General features: G+C 39.7%; 2 protein-coding genes across 4 annotated transcripts; both read right to left on the reverse strand.

The window, feature by feature from the left end:
* Positions 1-555: 555 nt before the first annotated feature.
* rab11fip4a (RAB11 family interacting protein 4 (class II) a) lies at positions 556-18,945 on the reverse strand. 3 transcript variants are annotated; one of them, XM_005945653.3, is made up of 15 exons: positions 18,648-18,945; positions 13,078-13,165; positions 12,537-12,625; positions 9,764-9,909; positions 9,492-9,653; positions 8,962-9,096; positions 8,034-8,069; positions 7,680-7,788; positions 7,243-7,346; positions 6,858-6,998; positions 6,087-6,168; positions 5,719-5,856; positions 5,443-5,589; positions 3,492-3,635; positions 556-3,411 (listed from the first exon to the last, which is right to left on the reverse strand). In XM_005945653.3, the coding sequence occupies exons 1-15, from the start codon at positions 18,798-18,800 to the stop codon at positions 3,295-3,297; spliced, it is 1,791 nt and encodes a 596-aa protein (XP_005945715.1). In that variant the 5' UTR covers positions 18,801-18,945; the 3' UTR covers positions 556-3,294. The 3 variants fall into 3 exon arrangements, with proteins under 3 accessions (XP_005945715.1, XP_042069345.1, XP_042069344.1); XM_042213411.1 differs by lacking the exons at positions 12,537-12,625; positions 13,078-13,165; positions 18,648-18,945 and adding an exon at positions 11,724-12,155; XM_042213410.1 differs by lacking the exons at positions 12,537-12,625; positions 13,078-13,165; positions 18,648-18,945 and adding an exon at positions 10,309-11,521.
* coil (coilin p80) lies at positions 18,848-27,574 on the reverse strand. The gene is made up of 7 exons (XM_005945654.3): positions 27,167-27,574; positions 25,297-26,278; positions 25,111-25,200; positions 22,467-22,514; positions 22,265-22,334; positions 21,872-21,960; positions 18,848-20,166 (listed from the first exon to the last, which is right to left on the reverse strand). The coding sequence occupies exons 1-7, from the start codon at positions 27,415-27,417 to the stop codon at positions 20,119-20,121; spliced, it is 1,578 nt and encodes a 525-aa protein (XP_005945716.1). The 5' UTR covers positions 27,418-27,574; the 3' UTR covers positions 18,848-20,118.

A 27,574-nucleotide genomic window follows, 5' to 3' on the forward strand; every position in this document is an offset into this window, starting at 1 on the left:
TTATAATTACATGAGAAATAAGTGTTTCTTTGAATTTCTTTGAGTAATAAACATGACAGTATTTCATTTAACGTAATTAACTTATTTACTAAAACTAACAAAGCCACACTAAATTTTACCTTCGTATGTTAATGGTCCAAGTTACAGGCCTACAAGTAATTTCCAGTAATTTTGATCCCTCATAGTTTAAATAGGAAAACAGAACCCATTTAATATGTATACAATTTTTTAAGGGATTCTGCTATTGAAACTCCAACATAAATAAGACCAAATGATATTAATGCCCAAACTTGTTCAGAATAAATCCTGTTATTTAGATATGGTGACTTAGTTGCAGCTTTCACAGAGCTTAAATATGCTTACATGTGACCAGTTCCTGTATGTAAAAATGAGTGCTAAAAAGAAAAAGAATACCCAAAAGGAATCAAATTTCAACGCTGTAACGTGGGACAAACACCCAGTTAATAATTCACATGACTTCATTAAACATATTAAAGTGACTGTATGTATGTCCCAACTGAGGTTGGACAGAATTCCTATCATTCTGTGTACAACATTTTATTTTTATTTTATTTTTTTTGTTTCACACATGGTACAGCAGTAATGCATTCCCATACACAACCTTCCTTTCAATTAAAGTAACACTGTTTGCATGAAAAGGAGCAGGAAGAAGAATAAATTCTTATTGATACCTGCCCCCTATCTGTGATAACACAAGTAAGCAACCAAAATTACACTATGACAATTTTCTGCACATAACAAAACAAAACAAAGCAAACAGAACAATATACTCAACAATGAGCAATACCACTAAATATCAAACTAAAAGGATCATTTTTCTACAATTCTATTCTTTTCAACTTCTTCATATTGGTTTATCATTTTATTCTTATAGCAGATTTTAAATTGAGAAACATTTATACAACACTTAAGATGATCACTGAGAGAACTCCAGTTTCTTATGCCTATGACTGTTGGACACATTTGCCTTTGTGTGGTTCGAGCAAACCGGTGCTTAAAATAAAACTTCCTTCTGCCGTCCCCGTTTTCTGAACACAATACAAATAAACTTTGTAACTTAAGAGGTAGTGTTTTATTTTTTGCCCTAAACATAATAGTTAAAGTCTGTAATTTCACTATGTCTTCTAGTTTTCACAATTTCGATTTTATAAACAAATTATTAGTGTGTTCTCTATATTTAACATTATACATAATTCGAAGCGCTCTCTTCTGTAATAAATATAATGGTTTCATATTAGTCACGTATGTATTCCCCCATACTTCAACACAATAGCTCAGATAGGGTAGAAACAATGAAAAATATAATATTCTCATTGTCTTGTAATCTAATATATATCTAACATTACCCAGGATATAAATACTTTTAGCCAACTTTTTTTTAACATGTTCAATATGTGATTTCCATGTTAACTTGTCATCCACTATCACACTATTCATATCATGACATCAAACCTGCATTAACATATTTGTTACTTTGTACCCAGTAACAAGACAAGACTACAAATAAGCAACCAGGACCAACTTTGTGGTGCTAAGCGAATGGATTTTATTTACACATCTAGTCACCCATTGCTCCATGTGTGGTACAAAAATAAAAGAAATCAATGTGAACATGTGAATTTTGACAGAACAAGAATGTTTACACCCTATTTTAAAATCATTGTTCCAGGTATACAAACTTTGCCTACGAAACAAGTGTGTTACTATATCACATGCTATGTGCTTTCATAGTTGGGCTACAGTGCAGAACCTGATTTTAAAGGTGCCCCACAGAGTTTTCTTGTAATCTATATTCAATGCAAAGAACATTAGTTCACACTGTTAAAATCCTCGAGCTTCACCACATGTGTCACATGTATTCATTTCCTTGCAAAGCTAAATACAATTTCCTGAACCTGAATATTTTCATATTTGGTGAGAAAATTTGGAATAAGCTCAGATCAGAACAGCACGACACGATCTGGACTTGCAGTTTTTATGATGTGCGCACATTTCTACACATTTATTAATAAATGCATGTTACAGTTCTGGATTCATAGATACACATGCTAATTTGGCTGATATACAAGTACATGTAAGCCATCCAGCTCTGCAGTATGATGCTCTTCATCTACTAGATTATTTGTGGAAAACACAAATGATTTGGCACATAATTCTGTTCATTGGCACCTTTAAATATCTCTATAGTGAAAAGTCTTCAGAAAGCAAAGGCTTCATGTAGTTACTGACATTAACATTTGGAACTACTACTGAAAACCGATATAAAAGCATATGGTTCAATGTAAACATTCGGCTGTGTTCAAACAGCTAAATTAAAGGGTTAGAAACGCAATCAAATGATCACAAGAACTGAAAAGTTGAGTGTCACCAGAAAGGCTTACATCAGTGTTCATGTACTGTGTAGCTATCTACAATCTCTACAGAACAACTCATTTCTGATTTTACTACAGAAACGGTTCACCTTCCCATTTTATTTGCTTCACTTCTTAAATCTGTTTTCCACTTGGTGCCTGTGAGTCAAAGACAGTTGTCCAAATTACATAACATACAGGAAAGATGCTTTTCTTTTATGTACTTTCAAACATACAGTGATAAACATCGGTGGATAAGATTAAAATGGCAAAGTTGCTCTACAGTGATTCCTTATAAAGAGGCGTTTACTTCGGGTGGATGTGGAGACCAGCTGCTGTGGTAATGTACATACATTTGTGTGCAAGTGTCAAACATTCAGAATGTTAGCTGCAAAGTAAAGTTGTAATCCTTAACTTTTTAGTGACATCAGATTCTGATTGTACCCAAACCAAAAACTGCCCATTTATTGCATTATCAGTAATTTGTGGTAACATCCACACATTAAAATGTGTTACCAGATTCAAAGTGGTCACACATTAAAGGGATTAAATATCCAGGGTTAGTGTCACCTTCCAAGTAAAAGCAATGATACCCAAAGAGTTGATGCTGAAATGCAGGAAAGCTTTAATGTGAACTGTTTGCTGTACTGCAGTTCAGCAGGAAAAATATTTATGTACACCAACAGAACATTTCCTGCATTTTGTACTGCAGCTTAAGATTTAAATCTCACAGGGGGGACCAAACGTGCACAATATCTGTGAAAAAAAAAACATCACTGAGTGAACAATGCGAATGTGTTTGTCTGTAGTGTAAACAGCTCCATCAGCTTCAGCCAGGACAGGAATCCTATGGATTACAACTTTACGGACTAAAGGTAACGGTAGATCAGCACAGCTTCACTAATACAAATGTGCATTGTGTTTAATTCTTGATCTCCAGGATGGAAGGATTGTGGTCGAGAATGGCCAAAATGATTTTGTCCATGTACTGCCTCAGACGCAGGTTGATCTCCTCCTGCTCCTTCAAAGCATCCACAAGCTGAGAGAGAAGAGGAATGCATTACAAGCGCAGTTATATCAAGAATAACCATTTCATCCAACCAACAGTAACAGACCAACCTCATCTCTGGAAGCGTTGTCAATCTCAGCTGCCAGGCACTGGGCCTTGGTTTGACAGGAGAACAGGTTCTTGGCCTCGTACAAGCTCAGACTGAGAATCTGAGCGTTCAGGTCGTCGTTTTGATCACGCAGCTTGTGGTTCTCCTACAGACACAAAGGACCCAGTCCTGACTCGATGTGTGTGTGAATTTGAGAAAGCAGTGAGCTTGAAAAATCTCACAAATATAACCGAGCCATATCCATTACATGTGATTAGGATTGCCTGCCTTTGACTGTGGGTGCATGTCTCACTCTCCCTCCAAACATCACATACACTTCTTCAATTTTTCTAAGTTGAAAGGAAGATTTTTACTTTATGAAAATATTGTTTTAATGATTTAATAAAGTATGAAACCACCGCTGACCAATGCCAGTTTGGCAAAACTGGGTATTAACAGGGAAATGCAGGGTAGCCCAAATGAATGGTCATTACCAGTGATGGGAATAATGGCGTTAAAAGTAACGGTGTTACTTTTTTCAGTAACTATTTTTCAACAACAGACTGATGAAGCAGTCTTCAGCTTACTGGGAGCTATGGGGCGAAACAATCGCACAGGTGCTGCTGATTGGCTGAGAAAGAATAGAGTAGTCATGGTTAAACCAATCACATGACCAATTTAAGATGACAACAAATCCCAGTTAGTGTGTAGTGTAGTGGATAGTTTTGCTGTGTGTGTCAGAACAATGATTTGCTGCCATAAAGCCACCAAAGGCAGATAACAGTATAAACGCTGTCTCCAGGTAGAAAACAGGACGAGTCTTCCTTTCCTCCTGTTGTCAGGCCTGCAGGTATCAGGCCTGTGATGTTCTCCTTTATCTCATAGTGGACAGAAATTATTTTTGCACAAATAGTTTGTGTGGCATCTAATTCGATGTAGAACACCTGATTGTTCTGTAAATAGTTTGAAATGGTTAATTTTTTTTTTAGGCAAATAGCTGCATACAACTTTGTGGTTTGCAAAACTTGTGCATAGATTTGTAAAGTTTACAATGTATATTTGCATTTCAAATTATGAAAATGATTCGTTTGTGGTTGCTACAGTAAAAAATGCAACTTTTTTCTACTGTTTTTTGTCTGATTTCGGATCAATTGTGCTAATGCAGTATTTCAAAATGAAAAACAAACAAACAAACAAACAAACAAACAAACTGTAAATTCAGACATGTGAGGTTGTGCTGAAAAGAACGATACCAAACAAGGCGAGGTAAACACTTTTTAAAGCTGAAGTGTAGAGGTAAAATCAAAAGTAGTCAAAAACAGCCACCCTGAACCCCAGAGGGTTAACCATAACGCAATAGTTACTTTTCCTAGTAATTAGTTACTCTTATAATATTGTAACTAAGTTACTAGTTACTTCTTCAAAAAAGTAACTACAACTAATTACTTTTTCAAAGTAACTTGCCCAACACTGGAGATTACCCTGTGACTGTTGGGAAGAGAAAAACAGACAAGGACACAACAGAGAGCATTTCTGACCTGACAAAGCGCCTTTGGGCTTGCTGTGGACTTTACAACTAAACACTAATATTTGGCCTCTCTGCAGCTCAACATAAACATAAAAGTTAGAAACAGAAATTGATGTGAGAGCAGTTACGAAATGGAGCGCACGTTACAGGTGGTCAGAATGGGACTTTTACACAGCAAAGTAAAGTTAGCAGGACTGAGCGATCCATCAGTGTATCAACACAGGTTTGGGAGTTCTCTACTTCGGTATGCTACTTCCCAATACACATTAACGGGGCTCAAGCAGCTCCTTGTTTGGATATATGCATGTTTCAAGAATTTATTTTTTGTGTGGATTAAATAGAAATAAATGAAATGACACAAATCTGACCATTGTGGAATTAAAAGTAGAAGAGAAAGTCTTTTCTGCAATGAGGAAGAACAAGGATGAGTGTGTTCTGTGTGGACCTGTTTCAGTCTCTTCACTTCATGTTCCATTTCCATCTCCCTGGTTTTGGCGTTAAACTCAGACAGCCCCTTGCCTTTCCCAGGATGTTCCATCTCCAGTTTAAACAACTGCAGATACTCGAGCTCCCGACGGAGATCATCAATCAGCTGCAGACAAAACAGTCGGTCAAACAACTCTAACATGTTCCACATTAACCTTTTCTTATCTTACCTGGTGACTACAGCGGGAAATGAAGTTATTTTCATAGAAATGATTGCCTGGGAGGAGTGTCTCACCTCCTGCATGGACTCTTTTTCCTTCTGAAACTCGTGGCGGTTTTGCCAGAGCTTGTCCATTATCTTCCTGTACAGGTCCATCTCATCTTTCAGCCTCAAACTAGTGTCCTCCAGTTTGTCTGTCACCCTCTGCTTCTCCTGCAAAATACACAAGTCAGGAAACAGTGGCTGAGAAAAAAACCACTCATGTTTTTATGATATATGTAGGAAAATACGCAACATTTGAGATACGGAAACCTAGCAGCAATCAAGATGAGTACAGACAAGCTAAAAGAAAAAAGCTTGTCAGGGTGAAACTACTCATGAAGTTTATATAAAATAATAAAAAGGATTACATCATGATGACACAGGAAGATACTTCAGCATACCTGATCCATTTTTTCAGTCTGAGACTTGAGTCTGCACACATTCAACTTCATCTCTGTATTCTCTTCTTCTAACTGCTGTAACCTTAGGGTGAACAAATGCAAACAGCTTTAGTTTGGTATCACAGGTACCCCAGTGAACTTTAACCTCCTAAGACCTGAACTCTTTCATGGCATGCATTTTCAATTTCTCTTTGCTATTTGGGCTGATTGGGACCTGATGAATATAAAAAGAATTACCTGTTTTGTATTGTTTTTTTTTACCAGATTTTTGTTTCTGAGAAAAATGAGATCCTAATATGAGGACATTTGTTGTAAATGTTAATAGAAGTGGCAGTATAATGTCCCTGTAAGCGGATATCAGGCCCTTGTAGAGCACAATTTAGTATTTTTGTCTAGACAACCCAAAATGTGATGTCCACATATATGGACGCCAGGCCCTAGGAGGTTAAAAGACATGAGTAAGGCTTGGTGTTTTTAAAGTGCCAGAACGCTGACCGTCTTTGATCAGCACAGCAGCTTGTAAATTTGCGCTGCACATTTCCTTATTTCCTGTCTTAATAGCAGGCAACGGCAGGGTAACAAGGCTAACAGCAGTTTCATTTCATGAGACCTACAGCCAATCAGTGTCTGTGGTAGTTTATGGTTACAGAATGCCTGCCTTAACAGCAGATGTGTAGTTGATCTTGTATCAGAGCCAAATCTAGCACCAGCCTGTTTAGGAGTTGGATTATGGGGGAAACTTCCCTTTAGGTAAATTGCTGGTTAGTTTACCTGTTACAGAGCAGCTCTATCTCTGTGTTTCTATCTCTCTCCATCTTGGTGTAAGCCTCCCGGTGTTTCTTCACCTCTTCTTTGAGACTCTCTGCAGACTTTGTCTCTGCATCCTTCACCTGCTCCTCTAGCTCATGAACCCTTGGAAGCAAAAACACAGAGGTCATTCAGACTGGTACAGACTAGTTAGCTAGAACCAAAATGCTGCACAGGTTTATATAAGATCTATGGACTAATTCACATCACATATATCTCATATCTGCACCACTTGTAAAGAATGATCAAACAGGTGCAATTAATGTTATTTATATGAAAATAAACACCACGCCTTTTTGTACAGGAACCAAACCCAGCCAAAGCTCCCACTCAGCTCAAGTATTCTTACCTGTGCACAAGGTGGGTGTTGTCATGCTTGAGTTTAGACTTGAGGTCATTGTTGGCCAGACTGTCACTTTCCAGTTCTGTCACCTTTTTCTCCAGGTAGCTGACCTGAGTGACACATCACACAGGTAAGGCCTAAAGGTTAAAGAGCATCTTCTTCATTTGCATACAGACATTCCCAGTATGCCTCTACACAGCCCGTTGTTAACAGGAGATTAATCGCCCGTTTTAAATTGATCCATCCTCCTACACACTAACACTATTTTCCCCACCTCACAGACTTCAATTTATTTCAGCATTGTTTTTATTTTTCATTAGCTAAAACGAGGCTGCTGCTTCACCAGTTAGACTCTTAGTTTGTGACAGTAGTCCTTGTTCTGCTCTGGAGATGTGCTATGAGCTAGAGGATCATCCAGCAGGTGAAGATTATTATGTGTTTACTTTCTCTGTGATGTCAAGGTCACAGGAGTCAATACTGTCTGTGAACAGATCCTCTGTGCTGCTGCCCTGACTGGACCCAAACACGCTGTGATTGGCCTGGAACAGCTGACTGCAGGGAGAGAGAAAACACCCGAGAAACAGGAGACATCATATTTACACTGCATAAACATGTAAATCCCGTATATGCTTTGCATTAGTGTCTACTACCACCATGTTCTTCAGTGGCTGCATTTTTTATATTGTAACGAGAAAGATGCCAAAACTAAGCAACAGTTTATGATATCTACAGTGCACAGATGATTTAGAGCAGCAAGAATTAAAAAAGGTGCTTTGTAAGAACGTCAGGTCACTCACCGTCCAAATGCTGTGCTGGAAATCTTCCTGTTAGGACTGAAAAAAAACAGGAGAGGAACCGAGTCACACATACTGACAGTAACACAGGCTTCAACTATCCATTTTAATAATCCAAAAGCCTTTGCTACAACTCTATTTGCTGGTAGTAAAATTAGTGCAATGACACCTCTGCTTTCATTCACACAGTGGTTTCAAACAATGTTCTTCTGTGGTTGCCGTACGATACAGTTTTAACCACAGTCAGTGTTCTTGTTTCAGCTGTATTGCTGTAGCATCGCACACAAGACACAAAAGCTCACAACCAGTCATCCCGCCACATTGGGATACAGTTGCTATAGCAACAACTCGAGCTCGCCCTTTGATGTGGATGCAGCATCTGATGCCAAGAATGAATAAGAGGGGATTTAGCTGGATGGCTAAGACAGCTAATCCAAGCTTTGTGACATTAGGGCGATGCTGAGGCAGCAAGAGTCATTACCATTACCAATAGCTCCAAAAAATAGATAACTGTACGAATGTGCTATACTGACTGGTAAATTAAAGCTTGATCTTTTAGGCTAAGCTCTCTCCTCCCTGCCTGCATTAGCACTGATGCTACACCATCAGTCTTATGAACAAGACTGCAGCGTACTTGAAACATCTCTATCTAAACCCAGAGGGTCGAATCCACCGTTTTCTCACTGAAAATGAAGGCCTCATACTTGGAAGTGCTTCCCTGTCTTGAAAGGGTAATCAGGTGTTCCACGGCTAGCATGGTAGCCACGTTGGTCCTCTTGGACCCGGGGTTCAAGGCTGAGTAGTGTGATACCCCAATGATGAACACACACCATTTTTTCTTTTTTAAAAATCTGAAATTCATTCAGTCTTAGGATGAAGACAGTTCCAGGTCTCTCTCCCAGAAATGAACATCAGTGAATGTGTGCTCCACCTGTTGGCCTTGAGGTTTCTCAGTCGAGCCTCCAAGTCATTGAGTAGATTCACTTTCTTGCAGCACTGCGAACAGTAGATGTCCAGCAGCTCACTGTTATACAGCTGCCGCATCTTTTGAGGGGTGTGGCCAGCACTGGAATTATAAAGAATGAATTGATTAATGTCCACATATATAATCAAATATAAATAAGCATGTCTGAAAAAGTGAAAGTCAGCTTCTTGCTGTTAGCTATAGATATTTGCAGTGTCTGCAGAGCACATTGGCGTTCGTCAATGAAATGTCTTCCAGTCTCTACTTTTTCAAGCCATGGTTCAGAAAACTTGCAGTACTGTCTAAAACAATGCACTGCATTCAAATCAAACAGGCCCATTGTTAACAGCCCTGTGCTTTTCTCTTTAGGACAAGCAAACAGCCAAAAAGTCTGATTTGTCTTTTTCTGCATGAAAACTGGGTCTTAAGACATGTTTGTATGTAATTCTGCGTGTGCATACGATTAAGGGAGTGCTTCCTTCTCATCAGACACCAACCTGGAGGGAAGCGAGGATCCAAGATCTGAGAAACCATTTGTTCGTGTTTCTTCTTCAGGGCAAGGGCTGCTGGGAGTAAAATCTACATCCTCCCCTTCACCGTAGTCTTCAAACTGCTCCTCTCTAGAGATGACGGGCGCAGACGCTGAGCCAATCAGGCGGCTAGGGTTGCATTCCAAAACAAAACAATTAAAGGGGAAAAAAACCAAACCCACAATCAAAAGAAATTCTAAGTTTTCCTAAAGTCCCAACTCAGACTGGTTATGACTGACCTGCGTTGCCGTGTTGGGTGAAGCGAGTCAGAGCTGTTGCCATTTTCAGTGCTGCTGTCCATGTCGCACTCGCCATCAGCACACGTGTTTTCCTGGTAGGACCGTGTACACATGATAATTGGAGGACCAAGCTTTGCCTCACCATTCTGAACATACAAGCAAAATTATGTGAATTAGGATTAAAAATCGAACTTTACAGGATTTCAAAAATAGAAGTAACAGTCACATTAGACACTTCTCCAACACAAGGCATCGCTTCAACAGGACAAATTGAATTATAAGTTAACTTTACATTTTTTTTCCAATTTCAAAGCAGAAACTCGAGTTCAAAATCACATCATCACACAGAGATGTTTACTAAAATCACATGCAAACAGTTACGTAAACAGTTATTCAAAGAACAGCTAAAGTCATGCATGAGATACAAGTCCGATACAGTGCCTAGTCACTGATTACACTGAACAACGGATCATCAGCATCTTAATATATAGTTCTTAAAAATATACATTTCAAATAAAAAATGCCAAGATTATAATCTTGCTTACAAGGAAACTGTCATGAACCACTGTGTGTAAAAACACAAAAGGTGAAGAGGGGCGATGAAAACAGCTGGGGAACAAAACACAGCTGAGAATAATCAGGTAATAAGAGAGGCAGGAAAACTGAACCTTTCAAAGTAAAGGCAGGAAGTAGCTAAAGGAAGAAAACAGGCCAAAATACACACACAATAAGGTAACGAAAGGCAAAGACAACTAGATATAAGACACGAGGAGCCAAAATAAGCTCAGGGTCACCAGTAACTAAAAATTAAGGCAAAAAATGACAAGACTTAAATTACAAAGGAATTAACAGCAACAACACAAACAGAAAACTAAATACTATCAATAAAAGAAACCTAATACAAAGATGACCTCAAACTAGAAAGAATCCCACTGCATTTAGACGAATCCAGCAATAAGATCCAGGAATGTCAGCCTACATTTATTAAAAGGCTATTTAGAGAAATCAGTCTTGGCTTCCTGTGCTTATTTTAGCAGATTTAATCAAACAATGAAGTTTTAGTTTAAATAGAAATTTTAAAATGTTTCTGCTTGTAATCTACTGTTGTTTCAATACCCCATCACATACTAACTGTATGAGAGGTACAAACTCAAAGAATTTCCGATGTTTAAGTTTGATCTCAAGATATTTAAGATGACTTTAATTGTCCAAACATTGGATATTACTAACAATATCCAATGTTTGGACCTTTGTGATTAGCATTAAGGTTAGCTTTAGCCAAACATTTTCCCCAGAAATCACTAAAGCAAAGAGGGGAGTTTAAATCAGCGACACAAAGCGACGGCTTTAAGAGAGAAACAGAAGTACAGCTGGTATTCTGACCTGCTCTCATGATTTGAACAGAATATGATGAAGTTGTATTTGAGGTAGTGTCTTGGGCTGATTTATCATGTGGGAGTTAGCGTGCCCCAGATAGTATATTATTAATAAATCATGCTGCTGTCTGGCTTAACCCCACTGTAGTACCATGACAAGGTCACACCCAAGCGCTCTTTCACACACACAAAGTCAAGTTTCTCATCATTACCAGTAAAAGCAGTGGCTCCATACTCTGTTCTTACTTAGGATTCTGCTGGATTGTGGAAGTATGTTCACATATAAAGACACAAGACAGACATAATATGGCATCTGAGGGACTGCTACCCACCTTTCACTCATTAATTAAACACATTTTTGTCTGTGATGAAGGGGTGTGGGAGCATATGTATATATATTTATATATATACACACACACACAAAATAACATAATATATCCCAATTCATCCACACACAGAAACACCACATAAAATGAAAAACAACTTTAAGCTTTGTGCCAGTCTGTGTGCTTTTCCTTTATTGGACTAATCTTCTCTTTCAAAAAGTTAGAAATCAGTTAGTCTGACACATTCGTGCAACTTACCAAATAAGTGTGGACACCATCTCACTCATCTCCAATACAAAGTCACAAATCACACTAATGAGTGTGTACGTGTGAATGCATCTGCTGTGGTGGAGCTAAAAACAAAAATCTACTGTATTCCCAATGCCTGAAGGCTCAGTGTCCTCAGAGCTTAGACACAAATAAATACGACTGCAGCTCCAGCAGTAATGTAGAAAGCACAGCGAAGCTTTAGCTGGGACAAAACCACACCTCGGCTCTCTCGCTCTCCGTCTCGCTCTTGTCTCGCTCATCCTCTTGTTGCTAAGCAACGATCCAGTTAGGCTAATCTCTATGAGGGACATAATCAGCCACGCACAGCAACATACATTTCACACAGTAAATTTATGATACAAAAATAATTGAGATATATTTAAGGTAGTACACATGCTAGAAACCAGCAGCATCATCAGAGCTGTATGGAAGCCCAGCAGTACAGGTTTATATAAAAAAAAAATTGTTTCTGAAAAGTTAGTCACTATATCATATTTTTGACACTTAAACTCTGGTGTTTAGGTAAGAAATCAGTGCCTCGTGATTTTCATTTATCGTGAATATAAATCTAAACCTTGAGAAACACTGTTCTAAATGAACAGTTATCGATGATCTTAGCTTCACTGCTGAATTATTGCCGTTTCACTCCATGTAAACAATGTCCACTTTCACTCTGACATCTGAGTTTACAAAAACTTTAAAAAGTGTCTTTAAAATTATTTGCAGTATTAACGGAGATGTTTCAGGGTGTGTTTTCACATCATGCCACAGAATTATGTGCACCATTGAAGATCCAATCACCTGGTATATATAGCCATTGTCTGTGACAGATGGCTGGCTGGAGGCATGGCTGCGAGGACCCACAGTCATCTTCATTATTTCTTCACAACCTAGGAGGACAAGTGTGGGGAGGAAAGTAAATAATAAGAAGGGAAATAACATAAGCAGATGTTTCCTCTGTAATAAAACCAGTAAGAATATTTGTTGTAATTTGAGCTACGTGAATAAAGTGGTATCATCTTCAATGTTTACATCTTTCATTTTATATTATCCAAACTCTTTTTGTCATTTTCAAGGTAAAATGGGCCATGTAGCATTAGAAGAAGAGTATGGAGCAGATTGTTTCCATTGTGACAGTTACATGAAAGTGCTGACAACACTATGATGTCTGTATAAACAACACAAGTGTGAGGTCAGCAGATGTTTGTCTTAGCTTAGCAAGAAAACTAAATAGTAGAAAACAGTTTACCGAGCTTTAACTAAATGTGACAAGGTTACAAAGTTACAAAGCTCACACATCTTCTCATGACAGAGAGCAGGACAATCAAAGTCCATGTCTCACCTTTGATAGCAAACACTCCGTGGCAAAAGTCTTTGAAGTTGATTTTCCCATGAGCGTTAGGATCCAGGTACCTTGTCAACTTCTTCACCTGCAAGACACAAAAGTAAAGTCAGCCTTTTCTAAAGGAAACCCGCTTTAATAAAAACACAGAAGGTAACTCGTACCCTTGTTAACTGACATCGGCAAAAATCTTAAAGGTGTGCATAGAAAAATATTAGACGATTCACACAAGTACATCAACCACGTTTTACTGTTAGAGGCGTCTGAAGAGACACCAGGGTCCAGGTTCACAAAGACTGCCTGTAACTACGGATTACATAAACCAAACAGCCGACTCCACAAAGAACTCCAGATTTATCCTACTGTTCTGGAAAAAGTGGCAGACTGAATAAAAAGTATCGAGTCCCTGTTTTCCCCTCCAGAAGATGCCAGCCACGGTAAAGTAGGAAACATCCTATTGCATAAAATTAATAATAAACTGCACAGCTATTACTGATGTCCTTAGATTAAGGCTGTTTTTTTTTTTTTTTCTCCCACTTGATCTTCATACATCCAAATGGAACTTAAAACACTTTTTTTCCCTATTTATTTGTATCTACATTACTGAAAAAATATATATATAAAAATTTTATTAAAATAATTGAAAATCTATGTTGTAAAGGAAAAATTTCCTGGAAAAAAGAAATTATCTGGGATGTTTATCCTCATATGCAACAATGAGTACTCTGACAGTACTACTACTACAGATGTCAGAGTGGCCCCTTGGAGGCTCAAATGGAGTGAGACAACTCTGACAACTAAAATCTAAAATGTGACAAATTTGTAGTTTTATTTGTAAAAGTAAAGAAGCTTTTAGGATCGCTGTTCTGTTGACACAAAGATGAAATAAGTCAAAAGAGGATTATAGCTCCGGGTCTGGAAAGTGGTGGAACTACTCTGTGACACAGGCTTTGATCTTGCTCTCAGCTTTCTCAGTGAGGATAAAAAAGATGAAAATAACCAGTTAAGAGCTGAGGGTATACTGTGGGACAAGTTGTGTTATGTCAGCATCTATAGAAGCACAAACGGACACGTCCTGGAGTTCAGTGTCACGTTATCACAGAGGATTAAATGTAAACGTCAGCAGCTGTCTACCTGGTTTGACTTCAAAAACCTGAAGACTCTTTAATGTCACACGAGCAGAAACCAGACACTACAAACCTCTTACAGCATTAGAATTCATGAGAGGCTCTCTTGGGTCCTCATTTTCAACTTTAATCCAAAAGACAAAAAAGGTCCATCCAATGCCAACAAAACTCAATGCATGTATATAATAAAACCATGACAACAGTATTTTGTACAAAACCAGAAAGTAGCGCCACTGTGGATCTGACACTCACAGGACGGTTAGACAGGAGAGAGCTTCAGGAACAAATACTCAAAACAGAAATACAGACTGCAGCCAACAGGAGCACACTAGAAATGCAGCCCACTAACTTACTTTGGCATCTTTAAATTACGGTTAAAACTCTTTTTTTTAAAATTAGGTGTTTTTTCTATGTAGCATCAGAAAAATGTGAGGAAAGTTAGATCGAGACCACAAACCTGACACAATTATCAATAATTTAATTTTACCTCAGGGTAACGAGACTGCTGCAAGCTCAAACTAATAACAAGAACAAAGGAAGACAATGAGAGGCTACTGGGGAACCAAGTCCACACAAATATAGCACCTCATTGTACTTATACAGGTACCTCGATCTGTCACTAGGTACTGCTGCTAGGGGCGCGTTTAGCTTCGCTTCCTGTACCTTACAAAGATAAGTTTTCATTCGTGTACCTTCATACAGTACTACAGGGTACATTAAAATAGTGCAAACGTGCAAAATATAAAAAAGTAAGAGAGATGAAAATGGAAATATACAGCTCAGAGTGCTGAAACATTTCATATCATGTTTTTACAAAGACTATAAAATGTAGTATTGTATTCAATGGCTAAAGAAAAGTACAAGAAGCTAATAAACTAAAAGGATTCATATTACGTTTATGGATGCTGCTTTTAATTTCCCCAAATAAAAGCTCTGAGTGGAGTGCTCTTTGCCAGCCAGCTCTCATATCTCAGATTTTGTGTTTCACAAACATTTAACAACACAGTACATCAGCGGTAGACCTTTCCAATTGGTCTGAAAATTGTTTTTACCATACAGCGAGAAGATAATTCTGCCAAAGGGGAAAACAACAATGATTCAGTGTCAGGCTTTCAGCCAGGAAACGTATTAGACCCAGCGACTGCGACAAGAGGGATTCTGTGCTAATAAATGTCGCACTTGTTTCACATAGTGGTGTCCATCTACTTAACACGAAATGTGCAACGCTTCAGAGAACAGTGAGAGGAGGGAAGAAAGTAACGTCTAAATATAGAATAGAGAGCTCACCAGATCCCAGTTGGCCGTGTCCACATTAAAGTGATGAATAGTTTAGTCTGCCATGTTGAGTGGACATAGATGAAAAGATATCAGGTGTTTTCGTATGTATAAAAAGAAATCAACAGCAATGAAGTATTGGGGGCCTATGTATTAAAATGAGCATGTTTTTCACATATTGCATTGAAAAGAATAAACCAATCGTTTTGGGTCATGCTGAATAAAACATGAAGTTCATTTTGTAAATTCTGATCATTCTAATTGTCAAAAAGAGGATAACTGGAGTATATTCAATTACATATCATTAACCAAAGTATGCATAATCTTACTACGGCCGATCTCTCACTCATCACGTCTATTTTTCAAAGACCAAAGTGGCGATGACAGAAATGCTCATCTCTGTGCTGTTAGCGTCTCTGGGTGTTACTATAGGTGCATTCTCCTTTATATTATCTATGGTCAGAAGCAGATCAATGAAAAAGCTACATTAGTGTTGCATGCACATACACTCACCAGCCACTTAGATACAGCTGTTCAAACTGAACATCAATGCAAATAATCTGATCAGATCGAACGGCAGCAGTTCAATGTGTTTAGACATGTGATAAAGACAGCCTGCTTAAGTCCTAATCGAGTACCACAATGGGAAAGAAATGTGATTTAAGTGATTCCAAACATACAGGGCTGTTTGTGCCAGATGGCCTGAGTCCTGCCAGCTAAGAACAGGAAAGTCTGGATACGGTTCACACAGACTCACCAAAACTGGACAGCAGAAGATCATAAGAATATTGCCTGGTCGAATCGTGACGTTCAGATTGTAGGCTCATAATTTTGTATAAACAACATGAAAGCATGGATCCATCCTGCACTGCCTTCAGGTTGGCATTAGTAGTTTAATAGTGTGGGAATATTTTCTTATGAGACTTTGGGCCCTTTAGTAGCAACTGAGCATAAATCCTACATTGTACCTGAGAGTTGTTGCTGATCATGTGCATTACTTTATGAGCAGCAGAATGTAACACAAGTCACAAATTTCAAACTGGTTTCTTGAACATGACAGGGAGTTTATTGCACTTAAATGGCCTACACCGTCACCAGATATCAGTCCAATAGAGCGTGGGATGGGGTGGAATAGGGGATCTGTAGCAACTGTGTGATATTATCATGTCAACATGGAGTTTCCTGCACCTTGATAATTCTATGCCATGCAGGATTAAGGGAGTTCTGAAGGCAAAATGACATCCAACCCAGTAGTAACGAGGTATACCTAATAAAGAGGCATGCAGATGTATGGTCGAAATGAGCACAATAGGATTTGTTTATTTTAGATGATAAAATATTAAAATCTTTAGCAGTAAATTTCTACACAAAACATACAGAAATATGTCTTCAAAAATATGATGAAATAATACAGGATGTGTGTATAACCCACGATCCACAGACGCTGCTGGAACAAACAGAAATGCAGAGCTGCTGGTGTTCTCCTGAGTTGTTTTGAGCAGCTGAGCAGATCATTTAATTACTTAATAATCAACCAATCCACTTGCGGAGATCTAGTGAAGCTCCCGTTCCCATGGAGACAAAGCACAGAGATGAGTGGAAGTGCACGAGGGGAGGAGCGACATGAGGAAGTAGCTTCATTTTAGCATAGCTGAGCTATTTTTAGTGATGTGTCCTGGGTTTTCAGCCGCTGTTGCACTTTAAAGCAAACTCCACAGTCACAAGCAGACATCACTCCACCTTTTCAAATATGTAAACTCAATCAGCAAAGGACTGGAAACACTTGCAGACTAAGCCCACTTAAAGTCATCAGTTATTATTATATAGCTTTCTTATTTATGTAAACCTGAACAACAACAAGCATATTTCTAAATAAATTAAAGATCTACTCTGTGCATGTGTGTGTGTATATGTGTGTATGTATATATATATATATATATATATAGTTAGGTCCCTGGTTAGGGTTAGACTATAGCCCTGCTTGGGGTTATTATCATGGCACACAAAAATCATCATCCAATATGGAAAATTATATAATTCTGCTACAGAAAATATTAAATACTCTTTGATAAAATACTACATCACTTCACATATTTGGGGCTGTAATAAAATGTTACATAGCATCACATTTTTCATTAGCTGCTCCCTGACAGCTCAACGGGTCAGAAGCATGACAAAGATTTGGTGCATCTCCAGGATCAACTCTGACCACTGAAGCAAGGCTCATTGATGGTTAATCACGGTAACTATGTGTGGAAATCTACGTGTGGCTCGGCTTTCTGGCATAATCCCCTTAAACACGCTCGTCCCAGGTGTGGACAAACTGTTTAGCTGCAGTGAAGGTTTCAGGGCGACATTTATCACAGTGTTTTAGGAACAACACAAACACGCTGATATCTGATCTTGCACACAGAATGTAAAGCCATTTCACTTTGTATGTTTCTTATCAAGGTTTAAATGACAAATGAAATTCTTCACTCCAGTCTAAACATTCAGACTGGAGAACAAAGCACTGCTCAGGATTCTGCATTTGCCCACTTTCTTCTATTAGTACAGTCAGTATCTAGGATAATATTACAATATTGTACAATACTATGTTTTTAAAATAGCCAAACATGTTTCTTATCCTTACAAAATCAGAGTACCTGTATTAAACAATGTATTTTATGATGCTGCAAAAATCAGATTTCAGAATTGTTTTTTCCCGCACTGACTTTATACAGCCACTGAGACTGATGTATTAGTTAACCCCTATTGGGGAGGGGGGATTACAGAAGACCTTCATCATTGATAAAAGTGTAGCTATAAGCAGTAAAGCTGCATTATTAGGCTTTCTAATTTTACAGAGGCTGTAATGCCCCCATTGTCGTCAGTCTTCAGCTTTCCTAATGTTGTGAGGCTGGAACAGTTTAAGTGAATGGGAAACGCAAGACAAAGCATGTCAGCCACCACCGAGGATGTCAAGTCTCCTGTAGCCTGTCCTATGTCATACCGCAGCAAATAAGCTGCTGGCACCTCTAACACACCTGTGACTGTTAATAAGCAGGACGGGTTGTCTGTTGTTAAAAGCTCCACGTATTACAGATTCACCATATTGGAAACATTATACGAATATGAATGCAGATGTGCTATTTGTCCTTTGTTACCCAGTCCCTTCCAGCCTCTCACCTCGTCTCCTTGACCGAATTGAAGACCGAGGTCCATCAAGTGCTCCACCCGGATGAAGCCGTCAGCATCCTCGTCACAGACGTCGAAAACCTCCTTGAGCCTCCTCAAAAACTGTAGGAGCTGTTCTTGTTCGGGAAAGGCACGTCCTTCCATTATACAGGCTTCGCGCTGCACACACACACAGCTTATATTCTGGTTTTCCTCAATCAAACGGACTGTAAGACACCGACTCCGACGGTCGCCATCACCATCCCAGCCTTCAGCTCCGCCGGACCGACTGGTACCGCTACTGTTATACAAGCAGCACGGCACGCTCAAGAGGCGCGAGGAGTGTCGGAAATACGCGACGACTTACGAGTTCGTCACGAGGCATTACGTCACAGGCCAGTTGCTAATTCATAATCCAGGTGTGCTGTCACTTTCCTCCCGCTTTTGACGACAATGTATAAAACTGTATGGAAGCCCAGTTTGGCCAATAATAAAAGAACTATATGACACACAAGATTGAAATACTCAATCATACCATGTAAGACTATTTAGCCTACCACATGAAAACTAAGCAATAAGAATATTTAATTAACATTGGGAAACAAAAAAGTCGACTTAATTTAAACATAAAATTAGTATAAATAGTACAAATTAACATAAATGTTAGCTACTATAACTGAACTCTGAACTAACCACGTCGTAAAAAGAATTTTTAGTATATGACTGACTTCCAGAAAACTGAATAAGAAAACTTAAGAATTAATGTATTATTTGGAAACGGTAATATTTCAAGCGGACAAATACTGCTCAAAAAAATTAAAGGAACACATAAATCACCGGTTGGATCTAGATGAATGAAATGTTCACCTTGAAAACCTTCACTGACGTACATTAGGTAATTTGTTGAGAACAAAACGACAACAGTCAGTGAAAACACAATAATCGTTTAAGTGCTGGATTTGAGGGAAAAAAGAAAATCACAACAGTTAAAGTTGAAAAGTGTGTTTTGTTAATTATCAGCATAATTACATTTTAGGTTAAACACTTTTTCAAAATCAATTCTCAGCAAGGTCTTTTTGTTACAAAATAAAACAGTCAGATAATGAATATGCAAAATATTATTTTGTGGATAACACACTAAAATTTTGCCCTCATGTGTGGCTGAGGATGCAGTTTTTTTATTGGAAAAACAGTTTATACAAGACTTATCACAGTCACATCTCTGTACAAAAAATAAAACCATTACAGTGTGGCCCAGTGCTCAAAATCATTACTCATCCCTTCAGCTGATTTAAGCATAAAAACCATTTCATCTCTAAACCCAGTTTAAACAGAGCTGTTAAAAATGTGCTAACAGAGAAGCACAGATAAAGTTTAAATGGACCAGAATCAAAACCATTGGATGTTTTAGCTTTTAAAAGATAAGTCCAGGTCATTAAAAAAATAACTATGTGGGCGTATGAATTCACTATTTCTCTCAAACTTAAATGATGAGTCTTGGCTCCAGCAGAGACTCCCAGCGTTCTGTCACCTATGAGAGGAAAGTGAACATGTTACTTTAAGGACTAGTCAAGTCAGATTTATTTATACAGCACAATTAAAACTAAGAGCTGTGCAGCTAAGAGAACAGAACAATGCAAGACAATAAATTCAATCGTGTCTACGACGATGTAGACCAGCGGGCAAGCACTGTGTCCGAGTCTGACAACACTGGAGCACCACAAGGGACTGTGCTCTCCCCTTTCCTATTCCCCTTCTACACCACAGACTTCAGCCACGGCACAGAGACCTGCCATCTTCAGATGATGGTTGTAGGATGGTAGCTGGATGCATCAGTGGGGGCAATGAGACAGAGTACTGGGCTGTGGAGCTGCAGAATCATCTGCAGCTCAACATGACAAAGACCAAGGAAATGATTGTGGACTTGAGGAGGACCAGGAAACCAGCGACCCACGTTTCAATCCAGAGGGTCGAAAATAAAACTTGTAACCACATAATTTTCACAGGGATTAATAAAGTATTCTGATTTTGATCTATTCGGAGTGTAAATGCTTTACAAAAACCGAAACAGCACTTGCAAAGACTTAAAAACAAACAGTAAAACCTTAAAATCAATCTCAAACTGACTGGCAGCTAAGACGAGTGATATGTGGTCCTGTTAACTCATGAAAAAAGAGAAATGTCTAAAACAATCACACCTTTGGGGGGTTTTCAATCAATTGTTCCAATCCATCCATCCATCCATTCACTTCCGCTTATCCTTTTCAGGGTCGCGGGGGGCGCTGGAGCCTATCCCAGCTGTCATAGGGCGAGAGGCGGGGTACACCCTGGACAGGTCGCCAGTCTGTCGCAGGGCTAACACACAGGGACAAACAACCATTCGCACTCACATTCACACCTAGTGACAATTTGGATTATCCAATTAACCTATCCCCACAAGCTGCATGTCTTTGGACGGTGGGAGGAAGCCGGAGTACCCGGAGAGAACCCACGCAAACACGGGGAGAACATGCAAACTCCACACAGAAAGACCCCGGCCTGATGGTGGAATTGAACTCAGGACCTTCTTGCTGTGCGGCAACAGTGCTAACCACCGTGCCACCGTGCTGCCCGAACTATAATTTATTTATTAAATAATAAAGTAGTGACTCTAAAGCATAGGTGTCAAACTCTGGCCCGCAGCCTAATTACATTTGGCCCGCGAAGCCATACCAAATTACTATTCAGAGCTGGCCTACTGGTATTATACAGCTAATATATATATTGTTTAGTATTAAGCTTTGCTTGTTCCATATTCAGTTTTTCAGCAAAACGTGTTTGAGTCCATAAGAAAAGATTCATTCTTATATCTGGAGGAATAAATATATTTAATAAATATTAACGTTAGCCCGCGACTTTGTTCCAGTTTTGAATTTTGGCCCACTGTGTATTTGAGTTTGACACCCCTGACTAATGTATGTAATGTAAAAATGGTGATAAAGGGTCACACCCCCAGAATTATCACCCTACTCAGCATCCATAAATATATATTTAGCCTCTTATCTCATGGTTTTATTTTGCTCTTATCAGTGTCACATTCAGCAGCAGCAGATTGACTCAAGTAGCTCTGATAAATCTGCTGTGCACTTTGTGACCAGCTCCATTAAAAAACAGCAGATTTAAAGCACACCCACACTGGCTTTACTTTTACACTACCTGTGGCTTCAGAGGGTTATTAACAGCACATAAAGTCTTACCCAAGACCCTCTGGACACAGCATACTCCACCCTCTCGGAGCCATCTGGATTTTGATAGACTAGATCAAATTTTCCAGGCTCTACGGAAGCTTTGGAAGAAGCAACAAGTTAGGAATCATTAGAAACAGAAATAAATTAGGAAGGTTAATTCTTAAATCTCTTAACTTCTTCTGAGAAAGTGTTCAGTTCTCTGAAAATGAAAAGGTTTTCGCTGTAACGTATTATATATCACTACCAGTGACATGACCAGTTTAATTAGGTGCTGACAATTCAAAGACATCAGGAGTCGTCTTTTAAATTTTGATATAATTACTTACATGATACATTATTTTTAAAAAGGCATGATTATACACAGTTATGATATTGTATGCCAGCGGTGAACTGATCTCCTACCTTGAGAGACATTAAGGAGTTCAAGTTCAATCTGTCTGTTGATTGGGTCAAAGCTCACAATCTTTCCCTCCTAATATAAACAGAACCACAGTTGGTCATAGAGTACGAATGACAGTTTATACCAAAGTCTGTATTAAATAAGCTTTTATTAGTAACATCATTCCAAGGTTGTGATTAGGTCATCACAACTGACTGCCCTCACCTTGTATTCAGATACCTCTGGTGTGTAGTTTTCAGTTAGCTCCAGCAGCTGCATATAAACACATAGAATTAGGAAATGAATGCAATTCACTTTTTTCATTCACACATTATTATTTATATAGCTTCAAATCACAACAGCAGTCGCTTTAAGGGGGCTTTATTCTGTAAGGCAGAGGCGCTACAATAACACAGAGGAAACAAAAGCACTCTGACAGCGCAACTCCCCTCGAAGAGCGAGGGCTGTAATACATCTGTGATGCTTTATGTTTTTATTACAATGCATCAGAGAGCAACTTAGTATCTTCCCCAAGGAAATTTGACATGAAGCAGCCAGCCATGTATTTATTTTATTTTATTACAATATGCCCTCATAATTATAATATTACCCTGCTTTTATAACAACACACTGATGTCTGACCTTTGACCTTTAAGCATTACATACTAAAATGATGTATTTTATTATCTTTACCAATATAATTGAAGCAGAAATGGCCGAAATCTTTGGTTTTAATAAGCTGAAAAAATGTGAGTGCGGCAGGGTGTGGTTTGTGGCTCAGCCGCAGGGGAGGGGTGGAGCAGCGGGTTCAGGGTGCCTGTCAGGGGAGTCTGACACACACCTGAGCTCCATCATCTGGCCATGGCTCCAGATAAAAGACGTGCTGAGACCTGAGGTGGTAGGTGTGTGTGCTACAAGCAACTGCAGGCAATTATGGGCAAAATAACCACTGGCAGGGCTCTAGACTAACTTTTTGCCATGGGTGCACTGGTGCGCACCTTTGAAAAGTTAGGCGCACTCAAATTTTTCAACCGCATCGCTTAACACCGCAGTTTTACATGTACACTTTTTTGGGGGGGAAATTGCAGTCCATACAGACAACATTCATTTCTAAACTATTAACTAACAATCTTGTGCTTAAAGTGCTTTCTTTTCATCTTTTCTTATTACCCACAGCTACATCCACTTCTGTCGTGCCTAGGCTGCTCACTAGGGCTGGGTATCATCACTGATTTCTATAATCCATTCGATTCCGGTTTTCAAAGTCCCGGTTCGATTCAACTTAGCCTCAGACAGTCAGAAATATTATAATTCTGATCATTTATCAGTACTGATACATGTGAGACTTCATCAGAATTGTGAACATCACAGCAGATGCCTTTGTGTGAAAGTAACTGAGAGAGAGAGAGAGAGAGAGAGAGAGCTGTGCATGAAACAGCAAAAGTCAGAGGGAATTTATGACGACATTGATCAAATGTGAAGCGCAGTTTGCTGCTTCTTTTGCTGCTGGCTCGGTGAAGTTTGGTTGGAGAGAGACAAAACCTGCAGCTCAGAATCAGCGCAAAAAGACGTAAACACAGCGCGGACCGGACGCATCAGGATCGTTGAGCTCCGACAACGTATCCGTCTACGGGCCGTCGGGTGAGAAAGCCGAGAAAGACAAAGCTGATTCTGATGCGTCGGGTCTGTGTTTACGTCTTTGTGTGGAATCCGTGTACCTGCTCTCATTTACTGTTTGGTGGTTGTAGAAATAGTTTTGTGAGCTTTAATCTGAGAATCTGGCGTTTCTGGTAAAACACATTTAGATTTAAAAGTCGATTCAGGATTTAATGAATAATATCGCTTTATTCAAGCTACTCACCTCCCACTTCCACCTGCACTTTCAACTGGACCACGGCCAATCAGAGAGGTCCCGCCCCTGACTATCTCTGATTGGTTTAGTCCACGATGGGGGCATAATGTGTGTCTGTTGTTGACCACATGGAGAGTTGCAGAGATTTTTTTTTTTTTTGTTACCCGAACAGTTGGTCGCAGTGGTGCGACCAATTATTTTTTTAGTCGCACCACTGAAAAATAATAATGGGTTCACAAAAATCTTTGTAAAACATGGTTCCTAATTCTTAGCGACTGCTACCCATAGTGGTTAGCTTCTGAACCACTGTAGCTAACGAGCTAGCCTCTAGCTAGGCAGGGCAAACTGCTGCTATTCAGTCACAGCAGCTTTTTTGACTTTTTCGACTTCTCTATAAAGAGTTGCAGAGGAGAAAAAAATCCCAGAGGCTCACTAACAGTGTATTTGCTTAGAGAACACTGGATTTAAACATGACATAAAATACTGCACTGTAAGATAAACTCATGGCTTATGTCTGTGAAGCATTTCGATTTTTCACATAAGTTTACACCTGAACAGAAAATCTTTGATAACTGTCCCCCCGCCCCAAAGTTAAGCTAATTTTGAGTGTTCTACAGTATATTAGCTACAACAGTGTACTACAGCTGATAAGGATGTTGAACAAACAAGGCACAGAAAAGCCACGCAAACTTGGAAGAGTTGACCTGATTTGTACAAATTGAAATGGCTTGCAGTGGACAGATGCAAGGTCATCGATGTCTACATCCTTGTGCATTAAAGAGGGAGTATGCTGTATTGTAAGAGGGCTGATCAGCCTGTTTCACTAACTCATCTACAGAAGGCAGAGGGTACAACAGATTTAGACTTTTTTTTCAAAATAAAAGTATGACATTATTCTCAAAATCATCAATAGTATTTTTTTTCTTAGTGTAGCCCTAAAACTCCTTCAGAACAACAGTATGAGGGCTGATGGCTTTCATTTTTAACCTGGAGATGACTGCAGCTTACAACACCCACCTTAAAGGCAATCCTCTGCCCCACCTGTGGAGGAGCAGCTAACAGGGGCATGGAGTTGTAGTCCTGCTTGGGTACACTCACAGCTTCCTTCTATAAATGGAGACAGAAAGTCAAGAATGCCTTTTAATTCATTTTACTTGAGAGCAGATATTACATTTAAATTTTAGGCTTCAGATGCAGACAAACCTGCAGGATCACTGACGTGTTGGTCAGTGAATCATTCTGGTAAGACGGCTCTGTGGCTCCATTATAGCTGGACCCAAAGCTGCTACTGTTCCCTCTGCTTGCTCCTCCTCTACCCCCACCCGTAACACTTGCTCCCTGACCACCGCCACATCTGGCTTTCCCTCTGCCGCGACCTTGCCAAGGAGACTGAATACCTATGCCACCTCTGGGCTGCTGCAGCGGCCTTCGTATCACCAGCTGGATCTCGTCTTCACTGTCCGAGTTGGAACCCTTTGCTGCTGTATGAGGTGGCTCGGCTATGCTGGCGGTCTGTTCTGGATTATCGTTTGTAGGCTGCGGGGCTGAAGGAGCCCGACTCGATTCTGAGCTGGCAGCCGTGGTTTTTAAAGGTTTGTTTCTGGGCTGGATTTTCACACTGGCAGCCTCATCAGGAGAAGACTCTGTTTCTGAAGAGGATGACGATGACAGTGGAGGTTTTTTGGGGGCAGGTTTTGTGTTTGATGGGACCTTGGAGGGAGCAGGAGTGGAGGTGGGTGTTTTTGTTGTTTTTTTGGGTACGACATCTTCATCACTGCTGCTACTACTGGAATCTGAAGAGGAGGCTTTTTGTGGTTTTGATGCTTGGAGCTTCTTGGTGCTTTTACTCAGCCGGCTGACAGCAGCTGGAATCTTCGGGAGATCAGCTGGTTTGGGAGAAGCAGGAGCACCTTTTTCCTTTGGCTTCTTTTTCTTCTTCTCTTTCTTCTCTGTGGGGTTTCCCTGTACATTCTCATTCTGGTCATCACTTGCCACTAGGTTGGCACCGTCTGTCATTCTGTCCTCGTTATTTTTCTTCCTCTTTTTCTTCTTCCATTCGACACTCACTCCATTTTCTTCTGGCACAGTGTCTTCTGTGGCTCGCCGTCTCTTTCTGCCGCTTTCACTTGCTGCATCTGGATGACTGCTGTATCCATTCAACTCATTCATCCAGCCCACCTTCACCCTGACACAAAAACAGAACACATCTTAAAGGAATAGTTGAACATTATACATTATACAATGGATTTATTATGTCAAATTTCCTTGACACAAAGAAAAAAGGTCAGTGGCAAACTATCCAGGGTGTACCCTGCTTCTCACGGACGGACAGATGACCGAAATGAACGTCAAACCTGTTTACTTACCTAGTTAACCCTTACAGGGAAGTTGGAACCTTAAGACACACTCTTAATGACACAGGGCTAACACTGAGAAACAGCAGGCAACCACAAAAGCACATTTAAACCTACACATGATTTAGAATCAGCAGTCTGTCCAACATGCAGATCTCTGTGTTGTGACAGGAAACCCACACAGATCTGAACCCCAGAACCATCTCATTGTCAGATGACAGTGCAGAATACTGAAAAACTGACTGTTGTAAAGCATACAGCATTTGGTTTGTTGTAGCTTTTGAACTAACAAAATGAACACGTGTGAATTTAAATATTGTGTTGCTTATGTTAAGACTTAAACTTAACAAACTTGAGGTGTGTTGGTCATTTGAAGTATGTTACATTGGTGCATGGTTCAAATTAGATTAGTACAGACTCAAGACTCTGGGGTGACAGGAGAATAAATGGTGCCACAAATTTTGGAAAATTAAGTCTACATGAAGTTTGTTTCAAATCCACACTTCACTCAATAGCCCTGTGCCAAATACGCGTATTTAATTTTTGCATACCGTGCCACGATCCAGGTTTTTGTTCATACCACCCAGAGCTAGGCAAGCAAGCAGCGTCCACATGGTACTGAGCTGAGTGTTTAGAGACATGTTGTAACTAAATAACTCGTATTAAATATGCCAGGATCTGTCAGCGCTTTGAAAGTTACAACTAACAAACGCGCGCACCTGACGCTGTCGTTGTCCCGCACCACGTAGATGCTCTCCGTGTGCGGCAGGTAGCAGTCTTCTATGAACAGGCTGAGGATGCTCCCGCCGCTGAATTCAAACTTCTCCCTGATGACGCTCTCCAGGTCGGCCACCACGCGACACACGTTTAGGTCTACGAGCAGCCAGCACATGCGGCAACCGACGACAGCCGGCGGCGGGTAGTCAAAGTACAGGCGCAGTCGGATAAAGTTGTTACCGTGGGCAGCCATGACGGCTACAGCACCAAAACACACCGGCTGCTGTACTCCCTCTGCGAGCTCAAAGACGACACTTCCGCTCTTCAAAATAAGAGTGCAAACTCAAATGTATTTCATTTCCCTATTCAAAGAAAAGATTATTATAGTAATAATAACTCTGTAATGACAG

The sequence above is a fragment of the Haplochromis burtoni genome, unplaced genomic scaffold (assembly GCF_018398535.1).
Source record: "Haplochromis burtoni strain Fernald_Lab_line unplaced genomic scaffold, NCSU_Asbu1 Contig_441, whole genome shotgun sequence".
Classification (NCBI taxonomy): Eukaryota; Metazoa; Chordata; class Actinopteri; order Cichliformes; family Cichlidae; genus Haplochromis; species Haplochromis burtoni.

Bases quoted from the DNA above. Each gene is read 5' to 3' on its own strand.
- coil (XM_005945654.3), bottom strand. From the start codon at position 27,417: ATGGCTGCCCACGGTAACAACTTTATCCGACTGCGCCTGTACTTTGAC. The intron at 26,279-27,166 runs GTGCGCGCGTTT...TTTTTGTGTCAG, and splicing joins CGGGACAACGACAGCGTCAG to GGTGAAGGTGGGCTGGATGA. The intron at 25,201-25,296 runs GTTTGTCTGCAT...CTCCATTTATAG, and splicing joins ACACGTCAGTGATCCTGCAG to AAGGAAGCTGTGAGTGTACC.
- rab11fip4a (XM_005945653.3), bottom strand. From the start codon at position 18,800: ATGGAAGGACGTGCCTTTCCCGAACAAGAACAGCTCCTACAGTTTTTG. The intron at 6,999-7,242 runs GTAAGAATACTT...TTTGCTTCCAAG, and splicing joins AACACCCACCTTGTGCACAG to GGTTCATGAGCTAGAGGAGC. The intron at 5,590-5,718 runs GTGAGACACTCC...TTTTGTCTGCAG, and splicing joins AAAAAGAGTCCATGCAGGAG to CTGATTGATGATCTCCGTCG.